General features: G+C 40.6%; 1 protein-coding gene across 16 annotated transcripts in view; it reads left to right on the top strand.

Annotated features, from left to right (window-relative positions):
• The window catches only part of CA5B (carbonic anhydrase 5B), a 75,736-nt gene that overhangs the window by 13,737 nt on the left and 42,324 nt on the right, over positions 1-19,675 (top strand). For all 16 annotated transcript variants that reach the window (XM_059679550.1, XM_059679547.1, XM_059679555.1 and 13 more), the window contains one exon: positions 15,930-16,027. In XM_059679550.1, coding sequence (XP_059535533.1) covers positions 15,971-16,027 — 57 coding nt within the window. In that variant the 5' untranslated portion in view covers positions 15,930-15,970. The remainder of the gene's footprint in view (positions 1-15,929; positions 16,028-19,675) is intronic.

Below are 19,675 nucleotides of genomic sequence, written 5' to 3'. Positions count from 1 at the left end.
ATCTCCCATCCCAGCATTGTAATGCCTTTTATGTGAGCTTTTGAGGATAATTTTCAGAAGGAGAGATTGAGTCACACCACCTTGAACCAGCCTCCAAAGATAAGCACTACAGTCAGTTCCCCAGAGCCTTTGGATGCTCTGGTTTTGAACTTGGATGTTTTCAACTATAGTGGAAAATGTATTTCACTCCAACATTACCCGTAGAAATGAAAAGAGAGAAATGACATTAGTGTTCAGAGAGAACAAATCTACCCGTGAATGAATGAAGATGGAAAATTATGTGAGAGTTGCCCTAGCCAGTTTGGTTCAGTGGATAGAGTGTCAGCCTGTGGACTGAAGGGTCCCAGATTCAATTCTAGTCAAGGGCACATGCCTGGGTTGCAGGCTCAATCCCTAGTGAGGGGTGTGCAGGAGGCAGCTGATCAATGATTCTCTCTCATCATTGATGTTTCTGTCTCTCTCCCTCTCCTTTCCTCTCTTAAATCAATAAAAAATATATGTATTTTTTAAAAAGAAAATTATGTGAGAGTCCACATTAAATCAACGTCGTCAGTACTAAAACATAAAATCCTGAAGGGCTTTCACCATTTCCTTAAGAGCAAAATTGCAAAAAGTGACATTAGCAACCATTCTAGAAGAATGAAACAGGAATCCTTTACTAGTACTAGTAAAAATAAATCCATTGTTTTTCCTTAAAATAGCATGCAAGTGTATTATGTTCATTTTTTCAAAAATGAAGCAATGTGCCCTTCTGTTAATGTTCTGTGACTTTATGAACCTGGTAGAAATGATTATATTTTATCCCTTTAAATGTCAAGTACATAAGTCAAGGCCTCCTAGGCCCCTCTGCCTAGAGCCAAACACCTGGGGCCAGCAGTGTGGGAACCTGAGGTTCCCCAGGCCTCAGAGAGCAGGGGGCATTTTGTGAGGTTATAGTGTGCAGGTGGCACTGGCCTGGCATGTGCAGGATCCAGTGCACAGATGGTCCTCATATGCCAACACCCCACGTGCTGTCCTTGCACCCTGATGCCCACTTACCACCTAGCCCTTGTCGATCTAGCCCTATCTGCTCTGCATCTCCAAAAAACAGGAATGATTGGGAACCCAATAGCCCCTGGCGACCCCCACCCCACTACCCTGTAATCATGGGCAGCTACCTGGAAAGGTACCTAAGCACCAATTCATATAATAGGGTTCTTCCACACCACAGTTTCTCCAGCTTGGCACTGTTAACATTTGAGGCCAGATAATTGTTGGGTGCTGTCCTCTGCATTGGTTTTAGCAGAGTCCCAGGTCTCTAACCTCTAGGTGCCAGAAGCATACCCACATTGTGAAAATGTCATTGTCAAATATTCTTCCAGGAGGTGGGGGTGGGGGGTTGGGGGGAGATGAGAGAGAGGGAGAGAGGGAGAGGGAGGGAGGCTAGGGAGGGAGGGAGGGAGGAAGGAAGGAAGGAAGGAAGGAAGGAAGGAAGGAAGGAAGGGAGGAGGAAGGGAGGGAGGAAGGAAGGAAGGAAGGAAGGGAGGGAGGGAGGGAGGGAGGGAGGAAGGAGGGAAGGAAGGGAGGGAGGGAGGGAGGGAGGAAGGAGGGAAGGAAGGGAGGGAGGAGGGAAGGGAGGGAGGAGGGAAGGGAGGGAGGAGGGAAGGGAGGGAGGGAGGAGGGAAGGGAGGGAGGAGGGAAGGAAGGGAGGGAGGAGGGAAGGGAGGAAGGAGGGAAGGAAAGGAGGGAGGAGGGAAGGGAGGGAGGGAGGAGGGAAGGGAGGGAGGAGGGAAAGGAGGGAGGGAGGAGGGAAGGAAGGGAGGGAGGAGGGAAGGGAGGAAGGAGGGAAGGAAGGGAGGAAGGGAGGAAGACATTGGTGGAGAACCGCTGAGGGAAAGTGACCTCTACTGGCAGAAACAGTCAAGCTTGTTCTCCAAAATGGTGTGTTTAAAACATTCCCAAGATGCAGACAGAGGTGAACAAAATGAAGTGCATGCTTGGCCAAAGTATTGTCCCCAGTTTTGTAGAATGCTGTAGCATGTGAATTATTCATGGTTTTGCCCTTATTAATAATCAGACAGTGTAAAGATTTTTTAAAATGAGCTACTCATTTAAGCTCTTCAGGTAGCTAAAAATTAAAAAGTACAATAGCAACAAATGTTGGTAAAGATGCAGAAAATTGGAATCCCAGGCAGTGCAGGGGGTGTCTGTGGGTCCATCCATTCTGGAAGTGTTTCCTGGAACAGAATGTGGCTACCAGCAGTTCTCTTACAGAGAGAGAGAGAAAGAGAGAACTGTATCAGTGAGACTGTTCTCTGTCAAACTCTTTCTCAGAGCTGAGAACTGGAACAACCTCAATGTCCATCAGTAGGGGAATGGATCACGTAAATCTGGTCTGTGCTATCAAGCGAGTCCACAGATTCAAGGAAAGAAAGAGCCCAGGGCATCTGGACTATTGAGCCAGATAATTCTGTGTTGGGTAGCTGTGCTGTGCATTGCAGGATGTTCAGCAGCAACCCTGGCCTCTCTCGAGTAGTTGTCATTAGGCCACCTCCGCTAGTGACAATCAAAAATGTCTGCAGCCCAGCTGGCATGGCTCAGTGATTGGGTGTCAATCTGTGAACCAGGAGGTCACAGTTTGATTCCTGGTCAGGGTATATGCCTGGGTTGTGGGCTAGATCCCCAGTGTGGGGTGTGCAGGAGGCAGCCAATCAGTGATTCTCATCATTGATGTCTCTCTCTCTCCCCCCCCCCCTTCCTCTCTGAAATCAATAAAAATATTTTTTAAAATGTCTGCAGGCATTGCCAAATATCTCCTGAAAGACAAAGATCACCTCCAGTGGAAAGCTACTGAACTAAAGCTACACTTTTATAAATAAAAGGATAAATTTCAAAATTACACTTATTGAATGAAAAGGATGGGAGGTGTAATGTTATATGTAGCACATCCCATTTTTATAAATTAAACAAACACCAAGTAATACTGCTGGTGTAAGAGAGGAGGCCAGGAGCCAAGTAAGTGGTCATTTGGACACTTGCCTATGATTTTCTTCCCACCTAACGTCTCTTTAAATACTGCTCAAACATGAATTTTGTGGTATTTGTCTTTAGAGGCAGAAAATAGCTGTATTCTCCCTTGGAGCTTGATTTCTAATGTGGTGGGGACAGATGATAACCAAGTAAATAAATGTACACACTGCCAGGTGGGAGAAATGCTGTAAGAAAAATAAAACAGGAAGAGGAATGCATACACTCCATCAGTTCTTCCCTGTGTCCTCCTCACCATGAAACTACACTGTCCCTTACCATGAATTCAAGTTCTTTAATCATATTTAATGTTTCCATTGGGACACAACTCAGTGGGTTTAGAGGCTTTCTTTAGTATATACAGGTTGAAAAGGGAAACTTGGCAGATGCCACCTGATCCAAAGCAGCGAGTTCAACATCACCAGTGATGTGATGTGGACATGATGCACCCTGACACCAGATGTGGAGAAAGCTACTTTACCTCTGTGATTCTCTTTTCCGAAAATCCTTAGATTGGTAAATCATGAGAAACCCTCAGGCAATATTAAATTGTGGACTCTGGAGTCCATAGTATTGATCCAGCATTAATTTCTTAGTTGTGATGAATGCATTGCTTCAGCAAGATAATAGCATTAAAAGAAGCTGGGTAAAGAGTCTAGAGCAGGGTTTCTCAATCTCAGCACTTTGACATTTGGGGCCTGTCCTCATGTTGGCAGCTGTCCTGTTCCTTGTAGGAAGTTTTGATCATTCCTGGCCTCTACCAACTATATTACAATACCACCTCTCTTTCATCATATCCCCTTACCTACCACAGTTTTAAAACCAACAATGTCCTCATATGCTTCCAAATGTTCTAGGATGAGGATGGGACACAGAATTGTCCCACTTGAGAACCATTATTAGACAGGAACTCTCTGTACAACTCTTAAAATCTAAAAGTATTCTAAATTAAAACATATGTATATGTCCATATAAATTAATATATAGATATATTTTAGCAAGAGCTAAAGAGTAATTGAAAAACTTGTCTGGGTACGATATAATGAACTATAGATATGACATAAATGTTTACTAAAAACTAACATTGATTAGGCAATATGGTTAGGGATGGTTAGGAAGATTTCCTACTGCAAGGGCATTTAGATTCCATGACCCTGCTCATAAGTGCCAGGTGCAGGTGTTTAGTGCCACTATGACCCTTGAAGACCAAAGTCACAGTGTCCTGAGGGCACCAAAAGATGAGAAACCCAAGTGGAAGCCAATAAGTCCTGAGATGTCAGAATCTGCACACAGGACTCCATGCCCTGTCTGAGAATAGACCCAGGCCAGTGGGGAGGGCAAAGGGCACCTTTGTCAGAAGGGTTTCTCATCCCTGCCCAGATTTGAACTTCATTGCCTCCAAGCAAAGAGCATCCCTGGTAAGGGTCACTAGGGAGACTTTCAAAGATGTCATCTGCCACACAAAACTTCTCTGGGCTCTGGGACATGAGGTCAAGGCCCAAATCTGCCCTACACTGTGAGCCCTGGTATTCTTGGCCTGTGGCCAATGTGGGCACTCAGTAACTGAAAAGAAGGGGAGGATGAATGAATTGCAGAATGGAGTAATGAACTCTCTTGTTTCTACTCACTGTGTACATTATTCTAAGAGGGACAAAGAGAAAGTAAATTGGGTCAGGACTGCAAAAATAAAAAAGGGGTAAAGGAAAGGAGGAAGATTGCTTCTACAGAACTTCACCCACTCAGAGATATTCAGACAACATAGTAACACAAATAACTGTGTAGTATACAAAGATTCCTGAACATAGTGTATATAGGGGTAGCTAAGAGGAAATGTAAATGTGAGGAAAGTTGGTGCTAAAATGGAAGTAACATGAAGACTGATTGTATAGACGAATGGTCGGCAAACTGCGGCTCGCGAGCCTCATGCGGCTCTTTGGCCCCTTGAGTGTGGCTCTTCCACAAAATACCAACTTCTGCGCATGGGCCACAAAGTTTCAATCGCACTGTACATGTGCGCCCGCACATGGTATTTTATGAAAGAGCCACACTCAAGGGGTCAAAGAGCCACATGTGGCTCACGAGCCGCAGTTTGCCGACCACTGGTATAGACTTTAGTGGTTAACAACCAAAGACACAAATTCCTTCCATATATAGATTGTGTATAAATAAGGTGACTTCCCTGATCTTTCTTCCAAATGGGACCACACTGAAGTTCCTCTAAGGCAGTGGTTCTCAACCTTCTAGCCCTTTAAATACAGTTCCTTACGTTGTGACCCAACCATAAAATTATTTTCGTTGCTACTTCATAACTGTCATGTTGCTACTGTTAGGAATCATCATGTAAATATCTGATATGCAGGATGGTCTTAGGCGACCCCTGTGAAAGGGTCATTCGACCCCCAAAGGGGTCGCGACCCACAGGTTGAGAACCGCTGCTCTAAGGTTTGCCCAAGTGGATAAAGTAATCAACCAACACTTACTGACCTAAATATGTCTTTTAAAGAGTGTTTTAAGGTAATAAACTGAGATGCCATTAGCACAGCTAAATAGAAACTCTACATTTTCAGACTGTAAATATAGATGGGTCTGATGGAATTCTTTAAATTTACTTCAATAATCATTTTGACCAATAGTTTTTACCAAGAAATGATTTTGATGTGTACATAAATGGCTTCTTTCAGCAAATCACTAAAAAGGTACAAGTGCCCAATGCCTTTCCTCAAGTGTGGGGAGCCCTGGACTGAAGGTGATTCTCCAAGAACTGGTTCCATTGCCATTTCTCATCAATGGCGCCAGACAGGGCCAAGTGCATCCAAGGGGTCTAAGAATCGGGCTCTTGTTTCTGGAAATCAAAAGGACTAAACAGGAGCTGGGATGCTGTCTTACAAGCACAAGGCTGTTAATCCCCTTACCATGGATACAACAGCACGTTGTTCCTTGTTTAGATCACAAGACTTTTCCTTGAATAGGCAGAGGAGGAAACCCATTTGTGCCCTACACCATTAACTCAGAAAGAAAATTTCATGCCTGAGTTAGACATCTAACTCTATTGCAAAAAAATAAATTATTCTAAAAAAAAACACACATTTGGTTAATCTTGGGAAATAATCTAAACTTAGATTATATTTTCTATAGAAATACTTTCAACATTATAATATACCTGTGACTTGCAACTAATAGATAAATAAGTCCTAGAGATTTAGTGCACAGTATAGTGATGATGGACAATAATACTATTTTGTAAATATCAGATTTGCTAACAGACTATGTCTTAAGTATTCCCATCACACAAAAAAATAATTATGTGACATGATGGAGGTGTTAGCTAATGCTACAATGGCAATCATATTGCAATATATAAATGTATCAAATCAATATGTTGTACACCTTAAACTTACACAATATTTATATAAAATACATTTCAATTTTTAAAATTCCCGGTGAAACAGTTTTAATAAATCTGGCCTAAATCTTATTTTAAAAACTTAAAAATTGCTCGGCCTGCATGGCTCAGTGGTTGAGCATCGAACTATGAACCAGGAGGTCACAGTTCGATTCTCATTCAGGGCACATGCCCAGGTTGTGGGCTCGATCCCCAGTGTGGGACCTGCAAGACGCAGCTGGTCAATTGTTCTTTCTCATCATTGATGTTTCTATCTCTCTCTTCCTCTCTGAAATCAATAAAAATATTTTAAAAAAACTACTTGAAAACATCTGTTTGCCATCCTCAATCAAAGTCCCATGAAAACCTCAGGTAACCTAATTTAACTAGAACCTTCTTTCCACAGAATTTTTTATCCATTGTCCTTTCTGATTAAAAAAAAAAGAAAGCAAAGGGGGGTGGTAAGAGATCAAACAAAGGATGTGTATGCATGCATATAAGCATAACCAAAGGACACAGACAGTAGGAGTGTGGGGACATGTGCTGGGGTAGCGGGGGGGGGGGGGGAGCAGCAGGGGAGAGGTCAGTGGGGGAAAAAAGGAGACATATATAATACTTTCAACAATAAATAATTTAAAAATTTTAAAGCAAATAATAAAACCATTTCCTAACAAAATTTGTAAATAATTACTTCAAAGGACTTGCCTCATTTTCATCATGTTTAATCTAGCTTCCTATAATCCTTGCCAGGGCCAGCTTTTTGGGCACGGGACCAGGGTGACACACAGGCCCCTGCCTTTAAAGTTCTGCTTTTGCCATGTTGCGATTCTTAATGATTTTTTAACAAGGCCTGCATTTTGGTTTTGCATGGGGTCCAGTCAATTACATAGCCCATTCTGATTTTTATATCTACAACTATAGAATAGCACAATGGGAATTCCATAGAGATTAATAATTTACGACACATGGTTTTTCCCTGTATGCTTCAAAGTAGTTCACGTTATTTAATTTGATCTGATTGATGTTCATTATGAAAGATTAAGACCAATTCACTGTAAGGACTATCATTTAAAAAACAATTTGTCATTGAACTATTTCTAAGAGGTTTTCTCTTGCTAGATTGACACCCTTTGGGATCAGAGGTCATGGCCTTCTATGGGGGCTAGCAAACTTTTCTGTAAAGGGCCCACTAAATATTTCATGTCTTTCCTTGTCTCCGGAAAACAGCCATAGACCATAGGTGCCCAAATTACCATGGCTGTGTTCCAATGGGACTTTATGTGTGGACACTGAAATTTGAATTTCAGATACTTTTCAGGTGTCATGAATATTCTTCCTCTTTATTTTCTGACCATTTAAAAATGTAGAAGTCATCCTTTGTGAACTGCATAAAAGCATGAATCAGGCTAGATTTGGTCTTATCCGTTATAGTAATTTCAGGGCTAGCACATAGTAGGTTTTCAGTAAGGTTACAGAATTCTCTGGATTCTACCACAGCAATGCGGTTCAACAGGCCGGCCTTAGTAGAGCACAATAAAGAAAGAAATCCATGTTTCCCTCACCATTGCCTTTGGGTGCTATCAGCTCTTACTTCCCCACTCCTTGATGACATTTGGAGCAGATGGGTAACTTTCCTGTTGCTTCTGGCTATTACAAAGTCTCTCCTCTCACAGACAACTGTACTCTCTGTGAGCAGTTCTCCATCTGACGATCACTCAGAACACACAGTCACTTGTGCGGCATGGGCCCCAACTCAGCATGGGCCCAGCTGTCAGCACCTCACCTGGCTGCAGGGTGTATACACACTGGAACTCAGTCCCGCCCGAGTGCTATGGGGAAAAGAGTGGAAATGCCACAGCCTCTCTGTAGCCACACACCCTCTGCCTCTCTGAATCCCCAGCCTTCTCTCCCACTGCCTGCTTGGGCTGATGGGGACTGGACCGGTTCAGCTCTCCAGTACCCCCTGCGTGCACGCAGCCAGGCCTCCCTTTAGAAAGGACATTCTCTTTCACAGTCAGTCAGTGTTACACTGGACCAAGAATATGCCAGCTGTGGGTTTCCCAATATGCCAGGGCATCCTCAGGAGATACTGAGCTTGCTGTCACTGGAGGCGATTAAGCTGGTATAAGAGATCCTATAGTCAGGACTAGGCAAAAAGTGGGATGAAAATGAGAGTACTCATTATTCTGTTTATTTCCTGACTATCGTTAGTGAGTTACTCTGTAACATTTTCAATTCAGTGCATCTCAGTATCTTCAAGTTTTCTGTAATATTCATAGAATAAGCAATAATGGAGTGGGCAAAACAATAGACAGCAAATGTTCAAGATTTGAATCCCTGAAGCCATCCTAGAAATGGATGTCTGCTACTGTGTTGATAGGGTTGCTGTAATAAATACTGCAGACTAGATAGCTTAAACAACAAAAATGCACTTTCTCACTGTTCTGGAGGATAGAAGTACAAGATCACGGTGTGGAGAGGGTTGATTTCTTCTGAGGGCTCGCTCTTTGGCTAGTCAATGGCTTTCCTCTCTTCACATGTCTTCCCTCTCTGTACCTGTGTCCTAATCTTCTCTTCTTTTAAAGACACCATTCGTATTAGATTAGGGCCCATGTATAAGACCTCATTTTACATTAATTACCTATTTAAAGACCATATCTCTAAATACAATTACATTCTGAGGTACTGGGGGCTAGGATTTCAACATGTGAATTTTGAGGGGACACAATTCATTCCATAACAGCTACTCTCCAGAATTTATTCTGCCCCACATTGACACCAAAAGATCTCTAAAAGGCAGAAGATTTCAAACCTGAGCCAGTTGCCAAGCATGTCTTCCATCCAGGGGCCACAAGGGATATGGCCACCTCTCTGCAAAGTTATCTTCAAGCCCATCTAGTATTTTGTTGTGCCCTTTCCCACAAGGGAAGTGTTTGTATAAAGATGAGGCCTCCTTGGCTGGCCATTGTTGCCCAGTGGTTGAGCATCGACCTATGAACCAGGAGGTCACAGTTCAATTCCCAGTCAGGGCACAGGCCCAGGATGCGGGCTTGATCCCCAGTGGGGGGCGTGCAGGAGGCAGCTGATCAATGACTCTCTTCATTGATGTTTATATATCTCTCTCCCTCTCCCTCTCTGATATCAATAAAAATATATTACAAAAAAATAAGATGAAGCCTCCTTTATGGTAGGGCATGTGGAAGTCAGCTCAAGACTTTGCATTGCATTTTAAACACATCCTGATTCATTAGGCAAACTTGTCACTCAGCCACAACAGCAGTATTGCTGGGACTCACACTGTCTGGCAGCAGGACCAGCACGTCCCTCCATTCAGGACATTCTGCCAAGTGCCAGCTCCTCCTGCCTGGAACATTGCTCCCCTTACAGGCTTCTTGTTAATCCAGTCTCAGTTTAAATCACATCTCTTCAGAGAGGTCTACTTCTGATCACTCAACATAAGCAGCCCCCAACCCACCCTATTGTTTTCAAAGTAGTTCTCTTCCTTCCTAACACGTTTACCACCATTCTCTCCACTGGTCTATAGTCACAATGAAGAGCATTTCCTAAGGACAATCATTGTAGTCAACCATGTTGCCCAATTTGGGTTTGGAAAATGTTGTGTACCATACGAGTAGCAACAGCTACTCTGTGTCACTTATTTATTGCTGGTTTGTTTTTTGTTTTGTTTTGTTTTTTGTATGTGTGTGCAACTTTACACGTGTAAAGGTGTAAGTATGTAGACAGTAGTGGCCCCATGCAATGAGGTGGGGGGAATTTAGCCTATGGTATTTTCCATCAGCACCTCTCTCATAGCCATTCTATATAGATAGATTTCAGTGAAAGGGAAGCTTGCTTGTAATTTCAACATAATTCCCTCATAGCCTTCCCACTCATCACTAGACAAAATCTGAAGCCACCACTGTGTTCGAAGTATTCTCACTGAATGAAAACCAGAGGGGCTGTCTCATATGTCTATTGGTCATGGCTATTTTGCTCACAGGATGGATTTTAAAAACTAATTTACATTGTAGTGAAACAACTCCCTGAGCATAAAGGAAGACTGGGTTTAGATAGGCTCTCTTTCACTACCTATAATAAATTCAGACATAAAAAGAATGACTTGCTGAAATACAAATAAAACCCAGATCTTCATTTTAGTGAATAATTTTGATATCCTCTTTCCTCAAAGTGACTTTCATAAATATAAGGGGAAATGAGTTTGAGTTTCATTCTCCCTTTGGTTCCTCTACCTGCTTAAAGAGCTAAAGTGTAGAAAGATTTCATGTCTACAAACTTCAAAAAAGACCATTGTTGTTCAGGGTTAAACACAGGCATTATTTACACAGGAAAGGCTTATTAACAGAATGCTGAGATGGAGATAAGCCTGCTCAAATGAATATGAAAATGACATGCCTAGTAAAGCAGATGTAGATGAAGATGCTAGCCAGATCTACTTGGAGCCTGAGATTAAGTTGTTTTTCAGATGTTTGGGATAATTTTACTTGATCTTCTGTCTTTTCATTGCTTCCTCTTAATTCCAAGAGTGTAAACCAACTGGTGTTGGGTAGGAGTTGACTTTTCTTCACAAAACCAAAGCATCAAATGATTTAGATTAAAACAGGACTGACATAGTTCTAGATTAAGTATCCTGCCAATGGAACTACTTATCTTGGGTAAGTTTTAAAGGATTGAAAGCTAGAGCATTCAAAACATTTCAAAGAGATAGTCTCCATGTATAAAAGGAATGTAAATGTACAATTTACAAGATGATAAGGAAAGAGTTACTAAAGCTAAATATGCAATTTCACTCCTGGTAAATATCCGAGGAAAAGAAAGCATACGGGAACTACATTTAACCTTTTGGGACTATTTGGGACAGGAATGTTCATAGTAGCTTAGCTGCCTACTGTGCATATACTTGACACATAATAGGTGCTCAATGAATGTGTGAAATTGAAAGGAACACATCTTTATATCTCACATGTGGCTTCACAAATCCAGCAACACATACTAGTTGCATATATTTATCCATCAGTTTGGATATCTACCATAAATACTTTAAGCAAAACCATTTTATTAATAACTTCCATTTGAATCCATTTAATAAAACATCAGAGTGAGGTCTTTGGAATAATTTATTCAAGCTTAAGATAATTATAAAGAAGGGCCCATTACTAAAGAAAGCACAGTGTTATTAGATACTAAGTTTTAAAAATGAACACATTGATGCTCCACTAACTGTTTTATCTCCCAGGCTGGCCTGATACTAAGCTCACTGTAAAAGCATTTTCTTGCAGAGGGAATGGTTTTGGTCAATGCTAAGGTCTGGCAGTTGTATAAAATTAAAGCTAATGATATAGAACAGTGCCATCCAATGAAACTATCTGGAATGATGGAACGTTCTGTATCTGTGCTGTCCAATATGGCAGACATAGGTGGCTACTGAGCACTTGAAAGAGCAGCATGTGATGGCAAAATGTGCCAAACAGAGCCTGCAAAATTATAATATTTAATGCAACTGGAGTGACCAGAAAACAGAGCTACAAATACTTGGCCGCAAATATTCCCAAAAGGTTAAATTCAGTTATCATAGATGTTTTAATAGTTTTATCCAAATTAATAGAACAGAGGCTTAACTTTCAAGCCTTCATTCAGTTGCAAATTTAGAAAAATAACTAGTTCTTTAAGTCAAAGACTTGCCAATCAGACAACAGAGAACTTAATCTATTTTTAAGTTTCAAGGTGACATACCTGATTCACAGAGTTCAACATGAATATTAGTCACCAGGAGATAGAGTCCACAACACAGTTTCATGGTGGAAAGCTAAGGGCAAACAAGAGAAAGGAAAATATAAAACAAACCCTGCCCTCCACTTAAAGCTGCCTTAGCCATTCTATGACCCATATTAGAATAGCAGAGAAACAAGCAAGCCACCAGCTAGAAGGTTTAATAATTAACCCCCATCACTTGGGTTAATACTTTGATAGAAGCAGCCCATCTCCTGTCAGTTATTTACAAAAACCTGTTTGGAAAACAAGTTAGTTGTGCCTTGCAAACTCTAGCTTGAAAGAATGTTTCCCCTGCTGACTCAAAGTCAGAATTCTCTTGCCCTACCCCCCCACCCCCGCCCCGCCTCTTGCCCCTTGCCCCTTTGTTGTCTGGTTAAGCACAGGATGGAAAGAATTGAGTCCTCTCTGGAGGTTTTTTCCAGGTATGAACTTCCCATCTTTTCAGGCCTAAAGTATCTATCTGGCTGACAGATAAGCTATCTTAATTTGGAAAGCTAATATCACTCCTTTCTATCTCTGGAGACAAAGGCCTTGCAAGAAGGGCCTTACCTGACTCACACTTCTGCAGGTAAACATCCTGGCCCAGCCTCCAATTCAAAGGGAATGATTTTGGTCAGCCCGAAGGTGTGGCAGCTGTGCAAAATCACAGCTGATGACATAGAGCAGTGCTGTCCAATGGAACACCCTGTGATGATGGAAATGCTCTTAGCTGCACCACACAAAGTAGTAGCCAGTAAACATGGGTGACTGTTGAGCACTTGAAATGGTGCTGGTGCTGCTGTGAAAGGAATTCTTGATTAAATTAAGCAACCACATGTGGCTGGTGAGCACATTGGTCAGGGATGCCATAGAGCAGTCATTAAGAGCTGCCCACCACAAACTAGGTCTGCTGGGTTCTTTCTTTAATCCTCCAAAGAGCACCTCACTGGTGCAGTTGTTCTAATTACCTTACAGCGAGGAAATCAGGGCTCGTGTTCAAGGCATTGGTGGCAACGGGAGGAGTGAATAGGTGTCACCTGAACCCTCTCTCCACCACACTGAACCACACTGCATCTCAGGTCATCACGGTGTCAAAGCTGAACCTGCAGCAAAACCTCAGAGATGCTCTGAGTAAGATAAAGAATGGACAGGACTCCTTCCCTGGGGGGCACTCTGTAGAGGCCAGCAGAAGCCGCACAGAGGGTCCATGTCAGGGCTGTCCTCTCTTCCATGCTGCCTCTTCATGCATTTGCTCCCCAACCTCGGCCTTGTGGCTTGAAAACCATGAGTGGGAAAATTAGGTTGGGTGACCCGGATGTTAAATAGAAAGTGTGGATTGTTAAAGCAACAATGAGAAAATGCAAACAATGACACTTCTTCAACACTTTGAGAGTCACACCATTTCCCCCTCCTAATTAGGGTGGTATGTTATCATCTGACCCATTTGTGTTTGCTAACTCCACCTGAGGAAACTTGTGTTTGCCTTTCCTCCACTTTGGTTGCAGGGGCACAGAGTCGGGAGAAGTTGCACTAATGGGAGAGGCAGCCAAAAGTTAGCCCCCCCATTCTAGAAGTGTCACTATTTAGTGAATTTTCATTTCACTAAAGTGAAAATTTCCTAGAAGGAAAAGCTCACATAGCTAACCCTTGCAAACAAGGTCAGACTAGATCAAGTTATCTTGGCAAATGTTAGATAAGATAAAGTCATCATAGGAAAGAAAAGTCAATAGAGATTGCAACAAGCTGATAACTGGCATCAAAAAACAAAAGTCAGGTTAGAGACAGAAATCCAATTCAGCTTTCCTTTAGCCTGAAATGTCATAAATGTATCAAATACCTTTTTCTTTTGCTTAATCCTCTATGTGACTAAGATTGAAGACAGTAAAATGCTGAATCGTAGTCTAAGCCATTCATTTGAAATGAGAAGAAAATCTCTTCCCTATTGAATTATGACTTCCCAATGTTTGTTGCATCATTTTTTAAAAATATAATTTATTCATTTTTTTACAGAGAGGAAGGGACAGGGATAGAGAGCTAGAAACATCTATGAGAGAGAAACATCGATCAGCTGCCTCCTGCACGCCCCCTACTGGGGATGTGCCCACAACCAAGGTACATGCCCTTGACCGGAATCGAACCTGGGACCCCTCAGTCCGCAGGCCGACGCTCTATCCACTGAGCCAAACCGGTGCTGGCTCTGTTGCATCATTTTTTAAAGGTAAAAACAAAAGCAGTTTAAATTCTTTATAGAAAATAACAGAGAAGACAAAAGTAGAAGTCACTTGTAATTCCACCAGCATCAATGACCATTGTTAATGTCCAAATATTTGGAACATATCTTTCTTAGCCTTGGGTCTTCGTGTGTGTGTGTGTGTGTGTGTGTGTGTGAGAGAGAGAGAGAATACAAATAGATTTCTTTTTAAAAACAAAACTAGGAATTGGAGCCGTGTTTAAGAGTAGAAACTTGAAACCAATAAATACGTCTAGGAGATCTAAGGCACAGCACAGTATGGACAAAAATACTGTACTATAAATTTCAAGGTTGCTAAGAGACTACATCTTAATTGTTCTGACCACAAAAAATAAATTATAATTATGTTATGTGGTAAAGGTGTTAGCTAACACGATGGTGATAAGCATATTGCAATATATAAATGTATCAAATCAACTTAGTGTACACCTTAAACTTGTATTGTTTCTGTTAGTCTCATTAACAAACTTGAGGTTATACTATTATGAAGCTTTGTCCCCTTCTTGCTTGAACTTAGTGTATTTTGGATATATTTCCACATCATTAACTATTCCTCTATAATATAGTGGTAATGAATCATTTGCTTTTAATTCTAATTTCTTTTTAAAAAAATATATTTTATTGATTTTTTACAGAGAGGAAGGGACAGGGATAGAGAGTTAGAAACATCGATGAGAGAGAAACATCGATCAGCTGCATCCTGCACATCTCCTACTGGGGATGTGCCCGCAACCCAGGTATATGCCCTTGACCGGAATCGAACCTGGGACCTTTCAGTCCACAGGCCGATGCTCTATCCACCGAGCCAAACCGGCTAGGGCAATTCTAATTTCTTATTTTCCATTTTACTATAATAAAAATGCTATAATAAATATTCTGGGTGCTAACAATTTTTTGCTCACTTGTAATAACACCTTTGGTATAAATTCTTAAAATTTAAGTTTTGGAGGCAAATGATATACAAAAAATGTAAGATTCTTTTCAGAACTGTTATGTCTGTGTACATATCTCTCTTGCACTATGTGTGTATTTATTTTTCATTGTCCTGCATCAAATGATATGCAAAAATGTAAAATTCTTTTCAAAGGTTTTATGTCTGTGTACATATTTTTTTGCACTATGTGTAAGTTCATTTACCCGTGTCCTTAAAGCTCTTTTGGCAAATAAAATGGTACAGTAGTGTATAAATACTGCTTTGATTTGCAATTTTTTTGTTTCATGTAAAGCTGAACATTTTATATGTTAAATGGTCATTTGTATTTTGTTTGTAAATTGCTTATTTAATGCTTTGTCGTCCTTTTCTGTCAGTTTGTCCTCAATTTTTTTGCACTAGTGTGTGTGTGTGTACAGACATTCTTTGTTAGTTATTAATTTTCCCTTTCAATTTGATATGATTATCCTCTTGCATTTTCCTGGTAAGCAATCCTATATTTCATGTCATCTACACATCATTTTAAATGTATCGCCTACTTTTGAACAGTAATACCTAACTGTTGATGTTGTTGTTTTGTCTCATGGTAGTGGCCCTATCAGAACAGGTACATCATAATGGTGAGAATAGTATGGAGCCTTGTTGCCTTCCTTACTCTAATGAGAATGCTGATCTTCCACAGGATCTGGTGAGTCACTGTCAATATGATGTGTCTTGAGATAAAAGTATGTTTTATTCCTAGTTTACTAAAAGTTCTATCAGTAGTTGATGTTGAATTTTTTTTCAGCTGCCTCTTCAGTATGTATTAGTATGATCATTGGGTTTTTAATCATTTGGTGCATTAAACGAATAAATTTCTTTACATTTATCCAACCCTTAGAAGTACTCATTTTGAAGCTGTTTAACATGCTACTTTACTTATTTTGCTATTGTTTTCCCTTGGATTTTTAGATCTAATTTTATAAGAAGAATAGCACATGGGTTCCTTTTCATGTGCTAATTCTTGATGATTTTTAAAAATCATTACATTTCCATCTTGAAAATTGGATAAAATAGTTCCAATATTTTCTATTAGAGAAATATTTTTTTAAAATATATTTTATTGATTTTTTACAGAGAGGAAGGGAGAGAGATAGAGAGTAAGAAACATCGATGAGAGAGAAACATCGATCAGCTGCCTCCCTGCACATCTCCCACCAGGGATGTGCCCGCAACCCAGGCATATGCCCTTGACCGGAATCGAACCTGGGACCCTTCAGTCCGCAGGCCGACGCTCAATCCACTGAGCCAAACCGGTTTCGACAGAGAAATATTTTAAAAGCATAAGAAATAAAAACTTTTCCAGTAAATGATCTGGACCTTGCATATTTGGGGCAAGCAGTTCTCTGAAAATTTTCCATTTTTTCTCACTTTTAGTCAGTTCAGAATTTATTCTTTTTAAAAATATATTTGTATTGATTTCAGAGAGGAAGGGAGATAGGAGCATCAGTGATGAGAGAGAATCATTGATTGGCTGCCTGCTGCAAGCCCCCCCACTGGGGATCGAGCCCGCAACCCGAGCATGTGCCCTGGCTAGGAATGGAACCCATGACCTCTTGGTTCCAAGGTCGATGCTCAACAGCTGAGCTACACCTGGCTGGGCTTATACTTCTTTTAAAATATATTTAGACTCCTTATAATTTCTAAGAAAATCATTGAATTCATATTTTCCAGTATTCTCATGAGCTTTATAGAATATTTCCCATAAAATATGTGTTGCTATGTTCCCTATATATTTGGTAGTGAATACATTAATTTTTTTCTCATTTTCCATTAGACTTGCCAGAAGTCTTGCTATTTTTTGTTGTATTTTCAAAGAACGTGTTCTTGGATTAATTTCATTTCTTGTCTTTCTATTTCTGACTTATCTATCTTATTTACATTTATTAAGTCCTCCTGTTAGAGGCACCTCTCACCAACACCAGAGAGGTGTTACCAGACAGGACAGCCCAGAGTCAATGGAGAGGGCTGTACCCAACATTGATCCTTGTCTTCTCATATAAATGAATTTATACCAGAGACCTTGACTCTGTTGTGAAAAGCCAATTTATTAAAGCAATTAAAGCATGCACCTTTATTGAAAAATCAAAATAAGCAAACCTATATACAGTGGGGCCTTGACTTACGAGTTTAATTCGTTCCGAGACCGAGCTCGTTAAGGAGCTCGTTACCTCAAATTACTCTATCAACTCAATGCAAAAAATCGGCTGAGACAGCTGGTATCTCAAAAAACTCGTTAGTCGGGACACCCATAAGTCAAGGCCCCACTGTATCTGGCTTATGAAGTGCAGATGGGCTCTCAGCTAATCTGAAGAGCAGGTTGGGTGGGGTCCAAGGCATTATATACCCTCCTATCTATAGGTTTCAAAATTCCGCTGCTGAATATTTTGGTACACAGTAATTTTTAAAATCTCTCTCTCTCTCTCTCTCTCTCTCTCTCTCTCTCTCTCTCTCTCTCTCTCCCTCTCCCTCTCCCTCTCCCTCTCCCTCTCCCTCTCTCCCTCCCCCCCCCCCCCTCTCTCTCTCTCTCTGTTGGTCTTCCCAGAATTCACAAGACGCACCTGGCAACTTGATCTTGCCAAGTCTTGAGACTGCTGGCTTCTCGGCTTAGGGCAGTGGTTCTCAACCTTGGCTGCACATTAGAATCACCTGGGAATCTTTTTATAATCCTGATTTCTGGGCCTCATCCTCCAGAAATTCTGTTTCTTTGTGATGGGGTGGGGCCACAACATGAGTAACAAAGAAACAGAATTTCCGGAGGATGAGGCCCAGAAATCAGGATTTTAAAAAGATTCCCAGGTGATTCTAATGTGCAGCCCAGGTTGAGAACCACTGGCTTAGGGAGTAAAATGGCCCTTTTCCCTTATCTCCTTTCCCCTTCTTTTCTGCTTTCTCTCATTAGGGAGGTTTTTAACCATTTGCTCTTGTGTCCTTGGCTGGGGAAGATAATGGCTTGTTAGTTACAAGCTGGCTGCAAACTGCCCACATTGTTTGGCCTTGTTTTAACTTTCCTGTCTCAGTTTCCCTATTCCTCCTGCCCTGAAATCCTGTAACACTCCTTCCAGTTGTTCAACTTGTGTTGCTATTCTTTTAATAGCTCTTGAATTGACTAATAAGCTCATTTATTTTGAGTCTTAGTTAATAATGAAAACATCTGTGGCTGTTAATTTTCCTCACTATTATAAATTTTCAAAATAATCATAATGATAGTTTTCATATTTTTCTATAACCCAATAATTACTTAGAAAAGTGTTTTCTGCCCTGGCCAGTTTGACTCAGTGGATAGAGTGTCGGCCTGTAACCAAAGGGTCCCAGGTTCAATTCCAGTCAGGGGCACGTGCCTTGGTTGCAGGCTCCTCCCTGGCCCTGGCCCTAGCCTAGTCCCTGGTCGGGGTGCATGCAGGAGGCAGCCAATTGATGTGTTTCTCTCACATCGATGTTTGTCTCTGTTTCTCCTTCTCTTCCACTCTCTCTAACAGATCAGTGGAAAAATATCCTCAGGTAAGGATTAACAAAAAAAAGAAAGAAAAGTGTTTTCTAATTTTCTAAGTACTTTTCAGATTTAACTATAAATATATGTATATATTATATTTTAAATAGTATTCTTATTAGTCTCAAATGCATTAATACATTTTAATCTTAGAATTTATAAGTGGCAGTCTGTACAATTTACCCATTATCTCAAAATATGTTTTATTAAAAACTTCAAATAAGCATCTTATAATATTCTTTTTAAAGGAATCATGAATGAACACTACACTGATAGAGTAAATTTCCTGTAATTATAATTATAAAAGCATTATCCATGACTGTTTCATATTGTTTTAAAGTAGATCAATCATGGTATTAAAGAACTATGAAATGGAAAATTTCTCAAGGTAATAAGATTTTGATATCAGGATTAAGTAAATTCCTGACAATGGGCTGATGTGCTTATATGTTTGGATTTTTTTTATAACAACAAAAGAAATTGTCAGATGTGTGGCCCAACGTGGCGTGATTCAAAATATCATCTTTTATTGGTTCTGCCAGGTGAATAGAAAGACAAAACCTTAGTGACAAATGTGAAACACTGTCAATAACTTGACTTCAAATCCAAAGACACCACACATTACATATCACATAGAAAGTGCTAAAAATGAGTTAATTGTTAAATAGCTTGATGGAAATCTCTATAAAATAGATGGAAAACAGTTATTGTACAAGTTTTAAGTAGTGAATGTCCACAGGATTTGTATCCTTGTAACTTGCTTCACACAATGCTCATTTCAGCATTCCACATATAGGAACCTAATAA

The sequence above is a fragment of the Myotis daubentonii genome, chromosome X (assembly GCF_963259705.1).
Source record: "Myotis daubentonii chromosome X, mMyoDau2.1, whole genome shotgun sequence".
Classification (NCBI taxonomy): Eukaryota; Metazoa; Chordata; class Mammalia; order Chiroptera; family Vespertilionidae; genus Myotis; species Myotis daubentonii.
This window is presented reverse-complemented; position numbering and strand designations above follow the sequence as displayed.